Source organism: Onychomys torridus, chromosome 22 (genome assembly GCF_903995425.1).
Source record: "Onychomys torridus chromosome 22, mOncTor1.1, whole genome shotgun sequence".
In the NCBI taxonomy this organism is placed as follows: Eukaryota; Metazoa; Chordata; class Mammalia; order Rodentia; family Cricetidae; genus Onychomys; species Onychomys torridus.
Genome location: NC_050464.1, coordinates 35,386,150 through 35,409,867, shown reverse-complemented (window position 1 = coordinate 35,409,867; position 23,718 = coordinate 35,386,150). Strand labels below are relative to the sequence as shown.

Below are 23,718 nucleotides of genomic sequence, written 5' to 3'. Positions count from 1 at the left end.
TGATGATTGGTCAGTTAGAATGTTCTGAAGGTTGACAAGTCCAGAGGCTTCTACACTCTGTCACACCTTGGAAAGCTGGAGGGAAGTGACTCTGTGTGTGTGTGTGTGTGTGTGTGTGTGTGTGTGTGTATATACACGAGAGCAAAAGGGAAAAGGTGGGACGGATGGGGTGTAGGATCAGTCACCCTTAGGGGGCTGCCTGGCTGGAACCGGATGTGGAAGTGCAGTGATTTCAGCAGGGAATGGGTAGAGGCGTGGGGGAGCAGAGAGTGGGGGGGGGCAGAAGTTCCAGGTCACTTCCTACTACATAGCCAGTTCAAGCCAGCTTGGGCCACAGGCCTGCCAGGGAGAGGGAGGAAGGGATGGCGGGGGGAGGCAAAGTGTACACACAAGAATAGACTCCCTGTATAGCCATCTACCCTCCAGCTAAGGACCTGTGCCTAGAGCACGATTTATCTACTCTAGTGACCTTGCCTCTCCCATTAAAACAACACCAGGAAGTAAGGTTTCAAGATACAAACTTTGGGGAATACACCCCAACTATAGCGTGTGCTATGAGGGATGTGGGCATGTGAAGGCCAAGGTAAACATCAGGAGTCTTCCTCCTGAGCAGGGTCTCTTACTCGAACTCAGAGCTTGCTGTATCCAGGTGGTCTAGCTACCCGGCTTGCTTCTGGGGTTCCTTATCTAAGACAAAATAAAAAATAAATCTTCACAAAAAAGAATGAGCTGCCAGGCAGGGGTGACACACGCCTTTGATCCCAGTACTCGGGAGGTAGAGGCAGGTGGATCTCTGAGTTCGAGGCCAGCCTGTTCTACATACAGAGCAAATTCCAGGACAGCCAGGGCTGGCTACACAGAGCAACCCTGATTTGAAAAGCAAAAATAAAAAGAATGAGCACCTCACTTTTTTTTTTTTTTGCTTGTTTGGTCCTGGATTTGTTTTTAAATTTCTTTAGGTGTGTTTTTGTTTTGTTTTGTCTTTATTTGTGTTTGTTTTTGAGACAGACACATACTACTAGGTGTAAGAAAAATGAAGCAGACTTGATCTCACTCACTATGCTGGTCTGCTCTCCTGGAGCAGCGAGGGGCCCACCCTTTCAGAGGGGTGAATGTCGTCCAGCCTTGGAGGGGCTGGGGGACATGTAAACATACATAGGTAGTTACCAGGGAGTTACAGTTGTTATTTTTGTGGTTTGGCTTGGAGCAGGATGGGTTGTTTACCATACAGGGCATATTGTTTCTGCAGCTGGAGCTGAATGATCAGGCTGGGGCTAAGCCACTGTTTATGGGTAGGGACCATTGCCCAGGACAACCTGACTCAACCCCTCATGACCTAAGGCTATTACCCAGCAGGTCCCAACTCTGGAAGGGTAAAAAGAAAAAGGGAGAAGGGCCAGAGCTTCAGGGGAGAGGGCTTCTTCCAGCTGGAGGGGGCATGTTGAGGTGGGATAAGGGCTGGTAGTTTTGGGTCATGAAGAACTCAGGGATCCTTGGGCATTGAAGCTTGTCATTTTTTGTTGGAGGAACATGGTATGACTACTAAAAAGGCAGGGACCAAAGATAAAGTTAGAAAATTTATAACGGTTTGGCAGGCCAAGGGGGTGTTCCACAGTTCCCAAGTAGTCCAATGTCCGTCCAGAAAGTATTGTCTATTTTTTTGTTTTGTTTGGGATTCTTGCTAATTGTTTGGTGGTTTCCAGGACTAGGCCAGATTGGTTTGCATAAAAACAGCATTCTTCCTCCAGGAAGACATAGATGCCTCCCTGTTGGCAGTCATTAAGTCTAGTCCTGTGAGGTTTGGGAGGACCACCGCAGCCAAGGAATCCTTTTGATCTTAGGGTAACTATGCTTTCTTGTACCACCAAGGTCGGGTCTTCCGGAAGGTGGTTGAATCGACTGTTCCTGTTGGAGTCTGTTGCCTGGGAGGCTATTGTAGGGTGAGATCCATTGGGAGGGCTGACATGGAGTCTTTTGTGTGGGTGTAAGGGGAAGTTCAGTAATTAAAACATTGAGAAGACAGGGTAAAATGTGAATATGAGAATGGCAAGGAGGAGGTGAACACTACAAGCAGGAGCCAGAGTGGGGGAAACCAGAAGCTTACACATAGAAGGAGGCTTGTGGTTGAATTTTTGTCTGGTCTCCGTGTCTTTGGGTCTTGTCTTAAACCAGTTAGGATTTGCTGATGTGGAAGCAGCATCACTGGAGGAGGAGGGCACAGACCCCATCCTTAGTGGTACTCAGATCTAGTCACGAAGTACTGCAGCAGCCAGAGAATGGAGTCGGTCCTGAAAGATGTTAAGCTGGTCTGAAATTTCTCTAAGGTGTTTTGAGAGCTGGTGAGACAGGTTAATTGATGGGGGAAAAAAAAGGCCTGGTAAAGGCCTAGAACTCGCTCTGTAGAGAAGGCTGGCCTCAAATTCACAGAGATCCACCTGGCTCTGCCTCCCAAGTGCTGGGATTAAAGGCATGCGCCACCACTGCCCGGCCTTTTTCCTTTTCTTACTTCTATATATCTTACTTTCACTTACTCCATGGCTGGCTGGGTGGCTGGCCCCTTGTGTCCTCCTCTCCCTCTCTCTCTCCTTCCCTTCTTCCCTTCTTCTTCTTCTCTCTCTCTCTCTCTCTCTCCTCAGATTTCTCCTTCTATATCTTCTCTCTGCCTGCCAGCCCCACCTATCCTTTCTCCTACCTCGCTATTGACCATTCAGCTCTTTATGAGACCATCAGGTGTTTTAGACAGGCACAGTCACACAGCTTCACAGAGGTAAACAAATGCAACATAAACAAACATAACACACCTTAAAATAATATTCTACAACAGTTTAGGGTGCAGATTTCTCCTCGAACTGACAAAAGGGTTGATATAGAAAGGGCAGGAGTTAAGGATGCCTCAGAGGAGGGTCCATCCATGGGGACACAATAAAACTTAACAGATGGCAAGAATCCAGAACAAAAGTCAGGAGTTAGTAACTGCAAACCTGTGAGAAACATTAACAGATAGAGCTAACGTGAGTTTTGCTTAGTAAGATTAAATACAATTGTACAACTCCAGAGTTCTGGAGCAGGATAAGGTGACTTTAATTACCAGTTTGTGACATCAGACTCCTCCTACATAAGGAACAAACACCTGGAAGCTTTGTAAAAGAAGTCAGCAAAAGTCAGCATCTCATTGACAATTTAAAAGACACATAAAATCCTATAGTCATTTTTTTAAAGATTTATTTATTCATTATGTATACAGAAGAGGGCACCAAATCTCATTACAGATGGTTGTGAGCCACCATGTGGTTGTTGAGAATTGAACTCAGGACCTCTGGAAGAGCAGTCAGTGCTCTTAACCTCTGAGGTATCTCTCTAGCCCGAGTCTTTTTTTTTTTTTTTTTTATAGAATTGTCTAGCAAAGTTTTCAAAGACACCATTTGGATATCCTGAATAACTTTCCAATGCTTTGAGATTGGTGATGATATCTGGCAGCCTCCTTTAATCAGGGAATGTTGGCGGTTAGGGTGTGGACCCTGGAATTAGGTCTTGCTAAGAGGAAGAATTGAAAGCCAGGGTAAAAGGCATGGACAACTGAACCAGCATGCAGGTCCCATTCCCATCGGATGGTAGCTTTAGATACAAGGTTCTCTTGTTCATGGCATCTTCATATGTCAGTTCGGGAGACACTGAGGACAGGGTAATTTCTATTTGCCTCTGTACTGTTTGAAACATTTAGGATGTGGATGCAGACTCTGAGATCCTTCAGCGAGCAAGAGAATACACACACACACACACACACACACACACACACACACACACACCTGCCATGTGAGACATGACAAGTAATTTATCTTCCTTGTGGTTTAGGAGGTAGTTCTTTTTGGTTTGGCCCACACAGCTGGAAACAGGAGCAGCAGACCTCTGATAGGTCTCACTTCCCCATGCATCCTTGTCCTGTAATGAAGCTAGCATGCAATTTTTCTCTGGTGGGACTGTGTCCCATCCAAGGGAAAAGGTCCTACTTGGATCTGGGGACATCCTGCCATGCAAGTATATTTATTGTAAGTTTAGCCAACTCTACTCAAATATTTAATTTTTTATAACCAGTTTCTCTAATATACCTGATTTTGAATATTATTATTATTATTATTATTATTATTATTATTATTTTGGTTTTTCGAGACAGGGTTTCTCTGTGAGGTTTTGGTGCTTTTCCTGGATCTCGCTCTGTAGACTAGGCTGGCCTCGAACTCACAGAGATCTGTCTGCCTCTGCCTCCTGAGTGCTAGGATTAAAGGCGTGCGCAACTACTACCCAGCTGAATATTATTTTACATTAAGCAAGTTTACTTTAAACTTGTTTTGAGGTATTTGCTTCAGGCTTACTTTGACAGTAACAACATATACAGAAGACTATATAAGGCTTGTCTAAGCTTGTCCCTGTAAACGAATTATATTTGTACTTAACATAACTACAAACATAATTTGGAGCACATTAAATAATTTTATCATTTATAAGGTGAGTGATATTAACTTTTATGTCTTAATTATTTTTAAGAGTTTACAGTAAGTTAGTAACTCTTGGAAGAGTAGGATTTTATAATTTTATTCCTGTTAAAGATTTTGAGCCTTAAAAGTTATAATTTTGAGCTAGGCAATGGTGGTGCATGTCTTTTCCCCAACACTTGGGAGGCAGAGCCAGGAGGATCTCTGTGAGTTTGAGGCTAGCCTGGGCTACAGAGTGAGTTCCAGGAGAGTCAGGGCTCTACAGAGAAACCCTGTCTCGGAAAAACAAACAACAGCATCGATAGATAGATAGATAGATAGATAGATAGATAGATAGATAGATAGATAGATAATAGATGATAGATAGATAGATAGATAGATAATAGATGATAGATAGATAGACAGACAGATAGATAAGATATATAATAGATGATAGATAGATAGATAGATAGATAGATAGATGATAGATAGGTAAAGACATAAAAGTAATAAACTAATGATTTGTTGTAAGAAATTGGTTTGTTTGTTTGTGTTGTTTTGTTTTTCGAGACAGGGTTTCTCTGTGTAACCCTGTCCAGGTCTAGAGCTCACTCTGTAGACCAGGCTGGCCTTGAACTAATAGAGATCCACCTGCCTCTGCCTCCCAAGTGCTGGGTTTAAAGACATGCATCATCATCACCCAGCTAAATTTTTCTAAGGGGACATATTAGGTAATATCTAGGGCATTTACTCAATATATAGAACAGTTTTCTTGTATTGGTAGGGCTCATCTCCATTTTTAAATGTTAGCCTGTACACTCAGAAAACCTTGAGGTTTCACGTGAGGGCCTAACAGCGTGCAAGCAGCTGGGAGGTGTGACTGAATACTCAAGTGAGGGTCCAGTGACCTTCCCGTCTCCCCGTTTCTGGAGGGGACATTTAACAAGCCCAGCTGTAATTATTTTAAGGAGGCGTAGTTGGAATTCAGAAGATGGCAAGAATTCAGTTTAGAAGACATTGTACAATACCACCTTAATAGAAGGAGCTTGAATCCCAATCACACACACAGGTTGACACAAGAAATTAATAATTGTCTTCATACACACTGTAAAACCATTAGGCCCTGTAAGTTTCTAGGTAAACCTTACAGAAACGTAAGACAGACTTTATAGTTTTGTTGTTAGGATTCTGAGCAGCTTGGGGTCCTGTGTCTTACATCATCATCAGGCGCTGGCCACTGTGTGGTCATGCAATCCCCACCTTTAAAAGCCAGACACGGACCTCCATGCTCTCTCTCTCTCTGCGATCTCTTTGTTTCCTCTCTGCTCTGTTCCCTCCCGCCATCTTACTTTCTCTCGAAGGCCTGGTTTCTTTCTAATAAAGCTCTTTCTAACTCTGGTAGTCATGGCCGTGGCTTGTGACTTTTCTGCTGGTAACCAGCGCCACCCACCAGCACTGTTTATCATTTGTAGCTTATAGAGGGGTTTTTTTTTTTTTAATCAGAATCATTATTAAATTTGTGTTTATATCATCTAACAGTTTAGCTGAGGGAGTCTTGTTAAAACTATGATGTTGCAGTCTGGGCAGTGGTGATGCAAGCCTTTAATCCCAGCACTCAGGAGGCAGAGGCAGGTGGATCCCTGAGTTCGAGGCCAGCCTGGTCTACAGAGTGAGATCCAGGACAGCTAAATCTGTGTGGGGGGAGGGGTGAGTAGGGAGGGAAGAATTTTTAGAGGCCATTTAAACGATTTGGTTTAAATTTGAAACGACAGGCAGGACTAGTGGAGAGTCTTATCGTGATGCCTGAGGCTCCCCCGGGGGGGGGGGGGGGGATGAAAAACAAAAACAAACAAACATCCCCCCCCACACACACACACAAATTAAATTAAACAAACAAACAAAAAAACCAGGCCCAGGGTCCTAAGAATCGCAAAGTCTGTTACACCTGGGAGGTTCCCAGAACCCATGAAACTGCCTGATCTGGAGAAGGAGTGAGAAGCTCCCGGGACTTCTGGGTTCTGGTCTGGGCGCCTGAGGGAGGGTTACCTTGTCCTGCAGAATTTGGGGTGTAATAGCAGTAACCAAACTTTGGAAGGCCTCTCAGCCTGGAGTTCAGAGAGTCTGGGAGGAAAAAGAGGTCAGAGGAAGGGACAGAGGAAGATGAGTAGGGAGGACTCAGAAGAGAGAAAAGGATTATGGTCAAACCAAGCTGGGTTTACACAGAGCATCAACAGAGCCCCAGGAACCGATGTTCCATCCATGAGATTTGCTTGCACTTTTGGAGCCAGAGGCCAGGGGTCGCAGGTCAGACTGGTGGCTGTTTAGCCTATATAGTGAGCTTAGAGGGCGCCCATGTCCTCAGAGGAAGGACCCTAGGGAAGGGGAAATGGAGAAGTGGGGCTGTCTGCCCAGGGGACCCTAAAAGGATCTCAGGTTTCTGCACCAGATGTAAGAAAAATGAGGCCGAGGGGCTGGTATCCTGGAGTGCAACAGACTGAGAAGGCATTACTGGGCCAACTAGGGGCCTCAGCCTTTGCCAGGGATGAAGGTTGAATACATTTAGTGGGACCGGGGGCACATGTTACATATACATGGGTAGCCACCAGGAAGTTCATCTTTTTTTTTCTGTGGTTTGACTGGCAGCAGGGTGTGTCATTCTCCATACAAGGAACCCTTGATGGTTAGGGGTTATTGATAGGAAATCACAACATGTCCACATGGTTGGGCTTTCCCGGTGGACCGCCTAGTTATTTCCGGTTCAAAATAGCCATTTCCAGGTCAGAACATCTCATGTAATCTACGCGCATACGTGGAGTAGCCACATGAGGTCCTGCACGCATGCACGGCTCACTCTTTAAAAAGCCGGCGCCATTTTGCACAGGTCTCTCTTCTCTTCTCTCCTCTCCTCTCCTCACTCACGTGTGTGCTTCACACAGGCCTGTCACATCTCTTTCTAATATTAATAAACAGCTCTTCTGTGGATTTGTTGTGTTCGGGACGTGTTCCTCGTGGGGTAAGAGCGCCGCCTAAATAACTAACATTATAAATAACTAACAGTTATTGCCCAGTACAGCCTGACTCAATTCCTAATGACTGGAGGCTATTACCCAATGCTAGCTCTAACATTGAGCTACACCCCCAGCCCACTCAGCTCCTTCCACCTCTACAGACTAAGACACAGGTCACGCTACATGCCCCAGTTCTTAGCGAAATAACAACCGTCTTGGCTGCAGATACATGCAAATAGGTGAGTATCTATTTAAAGTGCAGCAGAGGGGAACCAAGGTCACCCCCTTGGCCCTCTGTCCAGCTCCCAGCAGGTCTCTTTTTTGAGAGCGACTTGGGAGTTACCTCATCCAGACATACAGGAACGGGACAGTGAATATGTGTGGTTCATTACCTATGTGTGGTTTATTATCTCCCAGAACCTGCTTGGCCGCTCCCACTCGTTAGTGTACCTGGCTCATCCACCTCTTAGCAGCAGCAGCCTCCCCGGTCGGTTTCTCTGGGAACTGGATGGCCATCTTCCTGTTCCCTCTGAGAAGGGCAGTTTCACTTTCTAGGGGTTGGATCCTTCCTTTCAAATCCCATGGGTCTCAGAGGCACAGAACTTCAGCATCCTGGGGTCTCTGGTCCAGAGAGGCTGGGTTCGGATTATAAACAACAAGCTCATTTGAAAACTCTGTTTTCCACCCCACCCCACCAGCCCCTCTTCTTGGGATGTTTGCCTGTTTATCTGCCATTTTGTTTCTCCAGAATCCAGCAGCAGCTTTCCACTCAGGCTGGTCCCTGCTGCCCCACCCCTCCTCAAAAGCCCCAGGGGACACCTCCAGGTTGTTGCTAAGACTCATCTCTCAGGCACCTCTAGGGACAGGAAGAGTAGGGCAGAAATAATTGGCACAAAAACGGCTTGTCTGAGTTTTCAAAGACCCAGGCCGCTGATGCAATCTCCATGAAGCGGGCAGAACCCCAGTCAGTTGCTACCCCCACCCCGTGACATCTAGGACTAGGGTGTGGCTCGGTGGCAGAGCACCTGCCCAGCATGCAAGAGTCCCTGGCATCCGTCACCAGCCAGTACTTCATGAAACAAACACAATTCAGCAGCCGGAGACCTGGGTTCGAATTGTGACCCTTTCTGCTTCCTTCTCCTGTCATGGAGTCTCTTGGTCTCACCCAGTAAGTGGGAATGGAGACATCCACCTTTCTGGGTAGCAAAGGAGCGCGTAACCAAATTCGTGTGAGTGACTAGGAGCTAGACCCGTCTCCAACAGTCAGACAGACAGGGAAATTCTGTCTAATAGATAATGAAGATTGGAAGCTCACTGGTTCTTTTTCACCCTTCCGGCCTGAGACAACAGCCTGGAAGTCTTTTCTTCCCGCCAGCAGGGCTTGCTATGGCTGTTTGTGTTATGTGACAAACTTTTCCTGGGGAGATGCAACACCTGTCAACTCACCCGAGGTAGGGAGCACAACAGACCAAAGTAGGATACCACTGTAAGCAGAGGCAGAGCTTTCTGCTCCGTCTGCCCGATCCCAAATACCCAGCAGCCGCTTCCCAAATTACCACACAGAGGCTTAATTATCAATGCTAACTAGGGGCTGGAGAGATGGCTCAGAGGTTAAGAGCTCACGCTGCTCTTCCAGAGGTCCTGAGTTCAATTCCCAGCCACCATAGGGTGGTTCACAACCATCTATAATGAGATCCAGTGCCCTCTTCTGGATTGCATGCATATATGGAGGCATAGCATTGCATATTTAATAAATAAATCTTTTAAAAAATGCTCACTAGCTCTTACATTTAAATGAACCCATCTCTCGTCATCTATGTATTGCCATGTGGTCTGTGGTTTACCAGTCCTCTGGCATCTTGTTCCTTGGGGGGCTGGCTCCTATCGGCTGCCTTGACTCCACCCCTCTTCCTCCGAGTCCTCAGTTTGATTGTTCTGTCTAACCTTATCCTGCCTCACCATAGGCCAAAACAGCTTTATTATCAACCAGTGAGAGCAACACACATTCACAGGGTACAGAAGGACCATCCCACCGCACACCACCGAAGTCCAATTTGGTGAGCCAGTGAGTTTTATTGGGGTCACTTACAAGATTGAAAATGACTCAAAGCCAGCTGCATCACCAAAGCCCACCCCAGCTTGTGTGACAGCTCACAAAGCTGGGCTCCTGGATCCCACTGCACAGACTGCCCAGGGGGTTGGACTTCAGTGTCCCTGAGCCTCTCTCTGCTCTGTTGGGGACACTTTCTGTGCCTTGCTGTGCTGCTTTGCTCTCCCCCTCTTTCTGTTAGATTTTTCCTGTCTTTTAATTCATTGATGGGGATGGGGGGGTGGGATCCAAACCAGACAAGACCAGCCACAGCCACGTGTATCTGCTCCACAGCTTTTTTTTTTTTTTCCTAGCTCAGGACTGAACCCAGGGCCTTGCGTTTGCTAGGCAAGCGCTCTACCTCTGAGCTAAATCCCCTACTTTTTTTTTTTTTTTTTTAAATCTCTACCTATTTTCACTTGTGTATATGAGTTACTATACACACACGCACATGAAGGCGCACTGGGAGACCAGAAGAGGGGGCCGATCCCCTGGAGTTGGAGTTACTGGCAGTGGTGAGCAGCCTAAAGTGGGTGCTGGCACCAAACTCAGGCTCTCTGCGAGAGCACTCTTGGCTGCTGGATCATCTTTCCAGGCCCCCATAATCCAGACTTGACTGTGGGATTTAGGCTCAAATTAGATTCCTATGACAACGCTCAATTTTGTCTATCAATACGGTGGTTGGGGTGGTTGATGGCCTTGGGGTAAGTCAAGCCACTTTATCCTTATCCAGCCCCGTGAGGGTCTCTTAGTCTTGCTCAAGTCCCCATGGGGAGCCCCAGCTGTCCTGTGAGTCTTCTTGGCAGGGCATCTTTGACTCTCAGGAATGGATGTCAGGCCAAGGTGTTTCCCAGCACCACCCCTGGCCCTAAACCAAAGGGTGGCTATTTCCTCTCTGAGATGCCCAAGTATCCAGACCTAAGTCCCCTTGGCCTTGGTGGTTTGGTGGTTCTGGAAGAAGAGACAGCGTTGGAACTTGGTTGAGCAGGATCTGGGGTCCGGTAAGTGAAATCCAGTCCTGGTTTTACCAACAACCAACGTGTCTTCGAGAGCAGCTTTGGGAGTAATAGACTGTGCCCACGAAAAACGGGCTGAATGGTATCTCAGGTCCAAGGACAGCCGGAACTTTGTGGTTGAATCAGCAAGTTCCCCAATCCTACTCTTTGAAATTCCCCTCCCTGGGCACCATCAAGGTTCCAGAACATTCCAGACTCTTAGCCAAAACATGGCTGGGCAGTGCTTCTACCGAAAGCTTGTTGACTCCAAGCCAGAATGTTTGCCTGGAGAGCGGATGGAACACCACAACCAGTTAACTTAGCCAAGCAAGGCGTACCCTTGTGATCCCAGCACGTGGGAAGCTGAGGCAGGAGGATTGCCTCAAGGTAAAAAGACTTGAGTTGACAGTCATGATTGTGTCAAACAACAATACACATTCATTTAATGTATATTGGGTGGCAGCTAGGTGTGTGGCCCTGGGGACAACAACAGGAAGTAGGGGCCATCTGGATAAACACCCTCTGTTTACCTATTCCAAGGCAGTTTTCTCTAGGAAGCCCCACGGGGCGGGGAGGGAGGGAGGAGGTGCTTTTCAAAACAGAACCAGCGGATTTTTATTCCAAGTTTAGCTTTTCCCCATATTTTACTTTGGTTTCGAGGTGCTGGGGATGGAACCCAGGACTTGGTGCAGGCGCTACACCACTGAGCGCCATCCTCAGCCCTTCCAATATTTTATAAACTCACAAAAAGGCTGGAAGAGCGGGAGCCGAGGGACCCACCCCCCGGAGCCCACAGTAAAGATTCCACGGGGCTGACTACATTCTTATTTTGAACACGAAGTTTTTTCTTCTCTCAGAGCTGTTTCAAGGGCAGATATCCTCCCGGGAGCCCAGCAGTGGCGATGTCCACCAGGACGTAGAGATGGGATGCCAGAAAGCTGATCCCGGAAATGTGGCGCTCCGCTCCCGGGATCTGCAAGGACGGGAGGGTGGGGATCGCCAAAGGGACAAGCGTGGAAGCACCTGAAAAAAAAACAAAAAGAAAAACAAAAAAAACTCGCTCTTCCCGTGTGGTCTCGACCCAAGTTCATTCGAGAACCCGAGTCTCGTGGTGGCTTTTGGCCGGACGGTCGAGGGATCGTCTTTCCTTGGGCTCTGAGCGATGGCGGCGCTATGGCCCGCCCCTGCACCCGAGAACCCAGATGACAAGAGCGATAGAGCCGCAGGGCTGGGACGGCGCCCGGTGCCCCGCAGCCCGCGCGCAGTGCACAGGCCCGGAGCGTGTCCCGCACCGGCGGGCCAGAGCTCGGGGCCGCCTCCTCCCAGCCCCGAGGGACTGGGATCATCGCACAAGGCCCTCCTCCCGGCCAAGGTGGAGGAAGTTGCCGGAGAGGCGGGAGGGGGCCCCGCGCCTGTTGTTTTCCGCCGGGCGGGCTGGGCGCAGGGGCGGGGCGCGCGCCCCAGAGGCGACCGCCCGGGCTCGGCCGCAGCATCCTAGTCGGGGAGCCCCTCACCGCGGGCCGGGGAGCCCAAAGAACCCTGCACACCCAGAGCCCTGCGTTTCCCTCGGCCGAAGATCTGGGGCGCGATGGCCGGGCTATGCGTCCTGTTGTGCCTCGGGGCGCTTCTGGCCAGCCAGGGCTCGGCAGGTAAGAGATTCGCCACCCCCATCCTGGGGACCCGAAAGCTCGGTGATCTTGTACGGCAGGGCCCACCGAGGGGCACGTGGAGGGAAAGTAGTTTTATTTATTTATTTTTTCCTTTCCTTTTCGTTCCTAACTCTGCGTTCTGGTTTTGCCCGTGGCGCCGGCGCACCCCACCGTACGCTTCCATTTGTGTCCGGCTCCCCGCCTCCCCCAGGTTGACCTGGGCTTACACCTGTAACTTGTAGACTTGTTTCCCCACACCCTCCTTCCTGAGTGAATGTACCTGTGCGGACCCGTGCATGCCAAGCCGCACCTCCTCTCCTGTTCTTTTCCTGTTTTCTTTTTGCTTTTTTCTTTGGAAATCATTTCGGATTTGACCAAAACTTCCTCTCCCACGAGACGTGGCTGGTGAATGGGCTTTTCTATACCTCATCTACACCGCGCTGTTGCAGAAGAAAAAAAAAAGAAAGAAAGAAAGAAAGAAAAAGGAAAAAAAAAGCTGGGAGGGTTGCTTAGCAAAATATGTAGATTGTAAAAACATTGGAAAAGGATGTTTGAGCGAATTTGTGTCTACTGTGTGCAGGAATGTTTCGAGGATGGCGGCAGGGATAACGACGCCAAGAAGTGGGCAATTTCTCAAGATGCACGGGAAATGTTATTTTCTCGTGATGTGTGTGTGTGTGTGTGTGTGTGTGTGTGTCCCCGTGTGTCCGTCCCCGGGTCCACCCCACTCGCCTGCTACCCTTTAAGTAGGAAATAATCTACTAAATTATGCCTGAGCTCCCTAGCAGCAAGCGGCAAAATTTTCTATTTATTATGCTTTTACAATTTACTTACATTTGTTTTTAATAGTCATATAAAAATCAGTAAATTTCCCGTAACCTATGCTTCCAGTTCATATGGAAAAATCTGAAAGTTTGACAGCACAGAGTTGGCTCTCCCACCTGGGACTGGGCAGTGGTCATCGGTTTTACTTAGGACATGTGACCCCAAATTTGTTCCACTTTTTCTTGCTGTGTTATCCCCAGTCCTTTTTGGTCATGGATTTTAAAAAAAAAAATTGGGGTAGGGGGTCCATATGTTCTTAGGTATTCTGCAGCACTCAGCCACACCACCAACTGGTCCAGTCCTGGACGGACCTTTCTGGGCATTGGGGGGGTGGGGGGGTCAATCTTCTTTGGAGGTGTTCCCAGTGTCCTGGAGCTGGGAGGGGCCTGAACATTCATGCTGGGATGAACTTGCTTTCTTTCCTGTTTGTAGATCTTCCCGCCACAGCTCCCGCCACAGCTATGCCCCGTTAACTTGCTTGAGTCATGGTATAGTTCTGGTTGGTCTCAAATTTGCCATCCTCTTACACCAGTTTGCCTAGGGCAGGGATTCTAGGCATGAGCCACCAACCCTGACCTTCTGCTCGGTAACTTTTAAATTTCTAAATCATTCACGTATTCATTTATCTGTGGGCGTGGGGGCAGACATGCATGGAGTCTGAAAGCATGGAGGTCAGAGAACACACTTTCAGAAGTCACATCTCTCCTTCCACCATGTAGGGCTTTGGGAACAAGTTCAGGCCCTCAGGCTTGGTAGCAAGTTCCTTATCTTGCTACTGGCTGGGTAATTTTTTTGCCCAGACCCTCAGGCCTGCTTTACCTGTGTGCCTATGGCACCCAGGGGCATGTTGATATGCATACTTTAGTGTCCCGTCCCCCTCCCCCCCCCAGTTGAGAGGTGGGTGGTTTTTTTGTTTGTTTGTTTTGGTTTTTCGAGACAAGGTTTCTCTGTGTAGCTTTGCGCCTTTCCTGGACCTGACTTGGTAGACCAGGCTGGCCTCGAACTCACAGAGATCCGCCTGCCTCTGCCTCCCGAGTGCTGGGATTAAAGGCATGAGCCACCACCGCCCGGCAAGAGGTGGGTGTTTTGCCCCCAGCTCTGTAAACAAGGAGAGCATTAAGACCAGCTTGGGGCTGGAGGTATAGTATAGCCTGGTAGTGGAATGTTTGCTTAGCCGGAGTCGGCCGAAGAGTTCCCTCTCTCCCCTCTTGGTTGCATAATGTGAAGTTAAGGTTGGGGGGCCACAACAGTGAATGATGTTGAACAGCACAAACATTACCTTGTCTTTTAATTTTTTTTGAACTTTTTAAAAAATTTTTTTTATTTTATGTGCATTAATGTTTTGCCATAGGTTTTGAGGCCCCTGGAACTGGCTTTGGACAGTTTTGAGCTGTCATGTCGGTGCTGGGAATTGAACTCAGGACCTCTGGAAGAGCAGTCAGTGCTCTTAACCCCTGAGCCATCTCTCCCGCCCATCCTTTAATTTTTTTTAAAGATTTATTTATTTATTATGTATACAGTGTTCTGACAGTGTGCCAGAAGAGGACGCCAGATCTCATTACAGATGGTTATGAGCCACCATGTTTGTGCTAGGAATTGAACTCAGAACCTCTAGAAGAACAGCCAGTGCTTTTAACCTCTGAACCATCTCTCCAGCCCATCCTTTAATTTTTTTAAAGTTACATTTTATTTCTCTGTGTGCCAGATATGTATGTACCATGGCATGTGTGTGGGAGTCAGAGGACAACTCTGGGGGGCAGTTCTTTCCTTCCACCATGTGGGCTTCCGGGGATAGGTTTGATGACGATCCCCTTTACCCACCAAGTCATCTCACCAACCCTGGCTTTGTCTTCCTCTGTCCGGTGTGTGGGACCAAGTAAATCCTCTGATCCAGAGCACTCAAGACTGTAGCTATCCCACACCTCTAGGGAATGCATGTGGAATGGGAAGTACCAACAGTGTGATAAGGATGTGTGGGACCAGCATGTGTGTGTGGAATGGATGTATCTTCAGGAGCCGCCTTTCCTTGTCCATGACAGACATCACCAATCGCTGAACAGCTTCTGCCACATCACTGATTAGAAGATCTCTTTTTCTTTTCTTTTTTTCTTTTTCCAAGACAGGGTTTCTCTGTGTGGCTTTGTGCCTTTCCTGGAACTCGCTTTGGAGACCAGGCTGGCCTCGAACTCACAGAGATCCGCCTGCCTCTGCTTCCCGAGTGCTGGGATTACAGGCGTGGGCTACCACCGTCTGGCTGATTAGAAGATCTCTAAGGCCATAGTCAGCTTCAGTAGTTACAAGCAGTGGAGTGGGCAGTGCCAGGGGGAGATCAGCCAGGTCATTGTCTTCCTTGGAGAAGACATGAGCTCAGGTTTCCAGGTTAAAGATGCATGAAGGCTGTTCCAGGATGACAGTCCATCATTCCTTTGTGGAGGACCAGTAAGGGGCAGCTCTTGGTCTGAGGAACACTCCATGCATCTGTATGTAACTCTACAGTGCATCTTTTCCATGGTGGAAGTCGCCAAGTGAGAACCCGGGTTGGTAGTCTAATAATTTGAAAATAATCCTTACACACACACACACACACACACACACACACACACACACACACACACCCACCCACACCCTATTCTCCCTTTTGAGTCAGCGTCTTTTCATAGCTCAGGCTGGTTTTGAACTTGATCTTCCTGCCTCAGCAGGGTGGCAGGCATTGTGATACCAGGCTCAGCTGTGGCCCACTTGTAAATGATCACACTCAAGTGTTTCTTGCTGTTTGAGAGTGGCTAGCATTAGCCAGTTCTCTATCGTGTAGACACTGGCCTGCCTGCCCACAAACCTGCCAGCCTTTTTTTTTTGCTTGAAAGCCTTTGGAGAGTAGCGTAACCAGTACTGACTCAGGACTTCTGGTGGCCTGGTCCAACCTCAGTCTGATGAAAGGATCCTTTTCTTAATCACAGGAGGGACCCAGCTTGGACGCTCATGGCAAGGTCACCAAGAGGCAGATGGCAGTTTCTTCCTTTTTTTTTTTTTTTGAGACAGGGTTTCTCACTGTAGCTTTGCGCCTTTCCTGGATCTTGCTCTGTAGCCCAGGCTGGCCTCAAACTCACAGAGATCCACCTACCTCTGCCTCCTGAGTGCTGGGATTACAGGCGTGCGCCACCATCGCCCGGCTTTCTTCCTTTTTTAAAATAATAGTTCTACTGAGCGATAATGTATAGATCATAAAATCTACCCTTGGACTGGGGATCTAGTTCAGTTGTTAGCCTGCTTGTCTAGTGTGAATGAAGCCTGGGTTCCAGTTCCCCATAAAACCAAGTGTGGTGGTGGCCACACAGGATGCAAGAGGACCTGAATTGGATGGTGATCCTCACCTGTGCAGTGAGTTCAAGGCCAGCTTGGGCTGCTTGAGACCCTGTCATGGTCAAGTATGAGTCAAAACAAAGTAAAAGCCACTCTGTTGGGCCAGCGACATGGCTCAGTGAGCAGAGGAGCTTGCTGTAGAGCTGGGTGACATGAGTTCCATCCTTGGGCACCTCCCTTGTCCCCCTTCCCATAGGAGGGAGAGCCCCACCTCCTGAAAGTTGTCCTCTGACCTCCACTTGTGAGCTATGATATGATGCATAGCAACTACCCTTGTTATTGCCTCCAGGACATTTTTATCAGCCCATCAGGTTCTGCCCAAACTCCTATCCCTGTGGCCTCTCTAGAATTGGGTGTTGATTGTGGAAAGTGCTGGAATATTACTTCTCAGTGAAAATGGACAGCATTTGTTTGTTTCTTTCTTTTTTCTTTTTTCCCCCGAGATAGGGTTTCTCTGTGAATCTTTGCGCCTTTCCTGGAACTGACTCTGTAGCCCAGGCTGGCCTCGAACTCACAGAGATCCACCTGGCTCTGCCTCCCGAGTACTGAGATTAAAGGCGCACGCCACCACCGCCCGGCTATTGAAAATCTTTTTTTGTTTGTTTTTTATTTTTCGAGACAAGTTTCTCTGTGTAGTTTTGCGCTTTTCCTGGATCTCGCTCTGTAGACCAGGCTGGCCTCGAACTCACAGAGATCTGCCTAGCTCTACCTCCCAAGTGCTGGGATTAAAGGCATGCGCCACCACAGCCCGGCTTGTTTCTGTTTTTAAAGATGTATTTATTTATTATGTATACAGTATTCTATCTGCATGTACGTCTGCACACCAGAAGAGGGCACCAGATCTCATTACAGATGGTTGTGAGCCACCACGTGGTTGTTGGAAATTGAACTCAGGACCTCTGGAAGAGCAGCCACTGCTCTTAACCTCTGAGCCATCTCTCCAGCCCTGGCATTTGTTTCTTGTTACCTACCGACAAAGCTGTCCCTTCTCACTTCCTTGCCCTCTGCCCCCCAGTCAGGATCTCACTATGTAGCCTACACTAGAGTCCAGCTCTTGGCCTTCCCGCCTCTGACTTTGAGTGTTGGGATTTCACATGGGTGTCATCACCCCTGGCTTTGGTCCGGCATTTGAGTTTGCTGTTCCCTTTGCCCGGGACTCTGGCTCCTTCTGAACCCATCCCATGCCTGCTTGACCACTGGGTCCTGCTCTGCTTCCTGAAGGAAGTCTCACCTGGCACATCCCCAGCTGCCTTGGGAGCCCTTCCTACCCCCCTGCCCCTCACCTCTATCCTCGCTAGTTTTGCGACTTTTCCCACCAGCCTGTGAACTGGATGGCTCTCATTTGCCACCAGCAGATAGATCCACAGAGCTCGGCACAGGACTCGCTTCCCAGCGCGGCGACACCATATCTGACACCGTATCTGTTGTCAACCCATTCCTGCATGGAGCAGCCCAAAGTGATTAACTCCACGGGGAGGAAGGTCTGATCCCCTACCTCCACCCATCTAGGCAACAAGAGGACTGCCTAACGCTGTGTGATTGTGGACTAACAGATGGCCACATGGATGCTTATTGCTCAGTCCCCGTGGTGTGATTGGATAGGCAGCTCTGCTGATCTTGCCTGGGCCCTCACATGTCACATGTCATGATCTAGAGCATTTGCGGCTGGAACCTCTGAGAACCTTGGCCCTGCCCCATGTAGGGTTCTTACTCAAACTACAGTTAGAGCTGGGCCTGTCCTGTTGGATGGCAGTAGCTGAAAGGGGCCATCTTGAGGATGTGGTTATATGGTTCATTTCTGTTGCTGTGATAAAGTACCCGACCAAATCAAGTTAAAGGATGGGAAGGGTTTATTTTGGCTCACAGTTTCCGAGGGATGCAGTCCATCTTGACAGAGAAGGCCTGGCAGCAAGAGCTTCAGGCCATCCCCTATTAGGGCATCCATCCAGAAGCAGAGAGAAAACAGGAATTGTGGCCAGCTAGGTAAACCTCAGCACACCTCCAGTGACTCACTTCCTCCGGCAGAGCTCTGCCTCCTAAAGGTTTTATAACCTTCCCAAACAGTGCTATCAGCTGAGGATGTGAGCCCGTGGGGGGACATCTTGCATTCAAATCAAACACCTTTGTTGATTACGTTTGTTAAGGTAGCTTGAGATTTAGCTCAGTGTTAGAGCATTTATAATCCAGCTCTGGGCTCAATCCCTAGCACTGTATAAACAGCGTGAAATCCCAGCATTTGGAAGATAGGGATTGAACAGAAGTTCAAGTTCTGTGCTTGAGTAGTGTTCGGTAGTGAGTTCCAGGCTGGGCTGGGCTGCATGAGCCCCTGCCTCAAATGCTCTCTCTGTCTCTGTCTCTTTTTCTCTCTCCTGTGCATGCACACACATATGCACGCACGCCAGAAAAGATGTTAACAACCTGACCTTCCCTTTACAGACTTGGGTGCTGTGGCCGTCGGCAAAGTCCATGAGAATGTTACTCTTCCCTGTGGCAACGTGTCAGGATCCAGGGGCCTGGTGACCTGGTACCGGAATGACTCAGAGCCCGTCTTCCTGCTCTCCTCCAATTCCAGCCTCCCTCCGGCTTCGCCTCGCTTCTCCCTAGAGGATGCAGGTGCCCTGCACGTGGAGGCACTGAGGCTGGAGGATGACGGCAACTACACCTGCCAGGAGGTTCTGAATGAGACCCACTGGTTCCCTGTGTGGCTGCGGGTGGCCAGTAAGTGGGACCGGTAGGGTTGGGCTTGGGGAGGCAGTGAGACCCTGGGGACGAGGTCACTGTCGGGAGTGTGGGTTTGAGTGACAGATGATTTCAATCTGGGTAAGTTGGAGGACAGCCTGGGCTACAAAGAGAAACCCTGTTCTATTTTTTATTAATTATGAATTCTCAGCCTTAGCTTAGGCTTGTCCCACTAGCTCTTTTAACTTAATCTAACCTGGTTCTGTTCATCTATGTTTTGCCTCTCTTTCATTCTGTATGTCCTACTTTCCTGCTTCCTCCATGTCTGTCTGTCTGGCCCCTGGCGTCTCTTTTTCTCTCTTCTCGAGCCTAAATTCCTCCTCCTATGTAACTCTCCCCGCCCAAAAGTCCTGCCTATACCTCCTCCCTCACTATTGGCCATTCAGCTTTTTATTAGACCAATCAGGTGCCTTAGGCAGGCAAAGGTAAAAGAGCAACACATCTTTACATAGTTAAACAAATGCAACACATCTTTACATAGTTAAACATTCCGCAACATAAACAAATGCAACACATTTTTACATTGTTAAACAACTGCAACACATCTTTGCATAGTTAAACAAATATTCTGCACCACTGCCCAGCTTAGCTCATTTATTATTTAATTTAGCATACAGTTCATCACATGAAACCCTGTTTTTTGTTTTTGTTTTTTTTAAATGGCTTGTGTCCAAGGAACTACAGCCAAGTTGTCCTGTCTACACACACGCATAAACACCTGCAAACAAATGCACAGATATCCCTGAAATCAAACGAGACCTTGTCCTCCTAAATACATCTGATGCAATTAGAACTGTGGGAAGTCCTTCACTGGGAAATGAGGGCCCGAGGTTGGCACAGTTTCTCCACGCAAACCAGAGGCAGGTGCCCTGAGGCTCACCTGCAGCAGAGCCTCCTGGGGTCTTACCTCTTCTTCTCTCCAGAGGGTCCTGAGCCACAGACCCCTCCAGACCCTGCTTGCTTGCTCCTCCTTCAGTGGCCACTGAGGAAGACCAGGGCTCTGATGGGGACTTGGCTTCATTTTGCCCAGTGTTGCTGGCAGTACATTCCTGGGAGAGCCCAGTGCTTCCTGTGTCAACAGTAAATCCTCTCCCTGGGCTCAGATCTAGGCCCTGCGGGCTGTTGTATTCTCTCCTTTTTTTTTTTTTTTTTTTTTCTTTTTTTTTTGGTTTTTTCAAGACAGGGTTTCTCTGTGTAGCTTTGCGCCTTTCTTGGAACTCTCTCTGTAGACCAGGCTGGCCTCGAACTCAGAGATCTGCCTGGCTCTGCCTCCCCGAGTGTTGGGATTAAAGGCATTCACCACCACTGCCCGGCCAGTCTGTTGTATTCTCAGCCTTCAGTTTTATCATCTGTGAAGTTCCGGGTCATGGTGGGGTTTTGCTGCACCAGACACACTGATAAGGTAAACTGGCACAGTAGACAAGACCTTGGCCACATACCTGCGGGTCTGCTGCTTATGAAGGTGATGTGTTTCCCCTGAGAAAAATGCATCCCAGGGTCCCCAGCAATCAGTACATCCGGGCCTGTTCCTCCTGCCTCCCTCTGCTATCTCATCCCCCCTCCCTTCTCTTTTTCTTTTTGGAGGTGGAGGGTTGTGGTGGAGATAGACGGGTTATCATTATGTAGGTCAGGCCGGCCTTGAATGCACAGAGATCTGCCTGCGTCTTTCCTGGGTGCTGGGATTAAAGGCGTGGGCTACCCAGCCAGCCAGCTCTTTCTTTCATGAGACAAAGTTTTGCTGTGAAGCTCTAGCTGGCTGTAGTTTAGGAGTAGAATGCTTACCTAGCAAGAGTAAGAACCTGAGTTTTGATCTTTCATCCAAAAAATGAGAAAAGGGAGGAAGGGAAAAAAGGAAAAATGAGCTCAGTTTTGGGTGATATCCTAGCACTCTGGAGGGAGAGGTGGGGCAACCATGAATTTTTTTTTTTTTTTTTTTGAGACAAGGTTTCTCTGTGCAGCTTTGGTACCTGTCCTGGATCTCTCTCTATAGCTCTATAGACCAGGCTGGCCTCGAACTTACAGAGATCTGCCTGCCTCTGCCTTCTGAGTGCTGGAATTAAAGGCGTGTGCTAGCCACCAATGTGCTTATGAATTCAAAATTATCTTTAGCTACATAGCAAAATTGAGGCCAGCCCGGGCTACTTGAGACCCCTGTCTCAGAAAACCAAAGCACAACAACAACAAAAATCCCTCACAGCAATCCTCCTGCCTCTGCCTTTCCAAGTGCTTGGGTTACAGTTTTATATCTGGGTGTTTGAATGGGACTCGGTGAGAGTCAGGTCCTGGCTTTTCTTTATATCTTCACTCAAATAGTTGATAACTCTGCCGTTTGTGTGTATGTGTGTGTGTCTTGTTTTTAAGGAGAATTGTTTGCAAATGTTCTAACATGGCCTTGGATACCAGGGAGGAAACATCCCCAGCTGTTCCAGGCTGTACAGGTTCTTATCTGTGGGTGACCTTGGTTATCCACGACACGTGCCACAGAGGCGTATGTTCAGCAGTGTCTGGGTCGGGCGGCTTCTGTTTCCAATGTCACCTGCACCGGAATGGGAGTCAGTTTTCTGCAGGCCAGGATGGGAGGGATTTAGCCCACCTGGTGTGGGTACCACAGTGGGATGTCGTCCATCACTCCCACCCAAAGAGTATGTAGTACTGTGTCCTGCTGAGGGTGAGGTGACGTCTGGGGGTGTGGCTTGATGTGTGGAATGCTTATATCACATGCATGAAGCCCGGGGTTCATCCCCAGAACCATGGAAAAGCTAGGTGTGGAGGTGCATTCCTGCACGTAGGGAAGTGGAAGGTCGGATTAGACATTCAAGGGTTTCCTTATCTAGGAAGTTCATAGCCAGCCTGGGCTACATGAAGACCCTGTCTTTGAAAAGTAAAAAAATAATGGGGCTGCCCTTGGAGGGGGACTCAGGTTTGGTTCCTAGTGCCTCCGTGGTGGCTCACAACTGTTAGAAACTCCAGTTCCAGATGATCTGATAACTGCATTAGGCATGCATGAGGTGCCCATACATACATACAAGCAGAAAAACCACCAGGCACATAAAGTAAAAGCAAAAAATATAAAGTAAGTAAAAGCAAGATCAAGAGTGGGGCCACAGTCATCTTAGGACCCTGTTCCTCTGCTCCTAAGGCTCCAGAGGTCCTCTGGCACATCCCCCAGGGCTGCTGAAGCTGTTGACTTAATCAATGTCCCCATCCATCCCCTTCTGGTTCCACATGGGAGCGGGGATGTGGTGGGTCAGCTGGGTGCTTGCCCTCTGTAAGGTTAGTGGGATGGTAAAGGTGGCTCGGGCGTTAACTAGTCCTGCAGCCTTGGTGTTTCTTGCACAGTATCCTCTCTTAGGCATTTGGGGAACTGGGTCCTAGAGCCAAGTGAGGAAACCGAAGACCAGCCCCTGAAAAACCCGAGTCAGATTTCAGGGCACACTGGGCAAGGCTCACCCTTGGGTCTAGTTTGCTCAAGCCAAGCAGTTGTTCTGGGGTCATTGGAACCGATGGGCAGGAGGACAATGAGGAAGCAGGCTTGTATCAGCTGCCAACCCCTTTGGCAATCGGCTGGGGTTGGGGGCTAGAGCATGCTCCTAGCTTGCTATGGATCTGCCTTACGCTCTCAGTGAATTTCCAGCAAAGGGTGTCTCGGACAATCCAGGCTCCCTGAACTGAGCCTCTGTTAATAGAGCCCTGCTCGTTGGTGTCAACATAGCTTCCCAGGGCAGAGTCCTAGACAGAGAGAGGAAGTAGTGGGTACACAGAGGGGAAGTCATTGGCCCCATCAGAAGTCAGGGTGCTTCTTGCTCAAGGTTGTTTTTTTGTTTTGTTTTGTTTTTGTTCTTGTTTTTTGTTTGTTTTTTCATGTGTTTTGTTTGTTTGTTTGTTTGTTTATTTATTTATTTATTTGTCATCCGCCTCAGCAGAATGCCATTTATTAAGTACAGGCTTATAACACAATGGGAGAACCACAGAGGGCAGAAGTTGGCTACAAATGTTTTACAATCTTGCATCTAAGCTGTTAACACCCAATATGCAGGACACACAAACAAGGAACTTCCCTTAAGCATTCAGGAGGGTGGAAACCAGCAGGGAATTAGCATAGGGAGGATGTCAAGGTCAAGGTCAGCAAGCAAGACAACAACTACCCAAAATGTGGGCCAGGGCCCTACAGGTCCCCCCTTTTACTGAAAAATGAGCTTCTGACTTAGGTTGCGTGGGACGTCAGCAGGTCACCTTACCCCTCATGGAGACACATGCCTAAGCCACACAGGCACTCTGTCTTAGGTTGGTGAGCGCCCCCCCAGGCATTACCTGTCTCTGAATACTCATTATCATATAGGCTCAACCCCTTGTGAGCTGCAGAGTTAACTGCTGCTAAAGATCTCAAAGTGGTACTGGGCTTGCAATCTGTGTGTTCAACACAGAAAAGACCAACAGAAGTCATAACCCACTTGAGTTTATAAGTTTATAATTTTCAAAGCCAATCGAAATGTTATTGAATTAAATTTATCATGCCCAATAGAATGAAAGATTAACTAACTGTGGTAGCTACTTTTGCTGCCAGGGTCTCTACTGTACTATCTG

General features: G+C 48.3%; 1 protein-coding gene across 1 annotated transcript in view; it reads left to right on the top strand.

The window, feature by feature from the left end:
• Window positions 1-11,918: 11,918 nt before the first annotated feature.
• Vsig10 (V-set and immunoglobulin domain containing 10) overlaps window positions 11,919-23,718 on the top strand; it is a 33,026-nt gene continuing 21,226 nt past the window's right edge. The window contains exons 1-2 of the mRNA XM_036171661.1: window positions 11,919-12,210; window positions 18,832-19,113. Of these exons, the coding sequence (XP_036027554.1) occupies window positions 12,150-12,210; window positions 18,832-19,113 (343 nt within the window). The 5' untranslated portion in view covers window positions 11,919-12,149. The remainder of the gene's footprint in view (window positions 12,211-18,831; window positions 19,114-23,718) is intronic.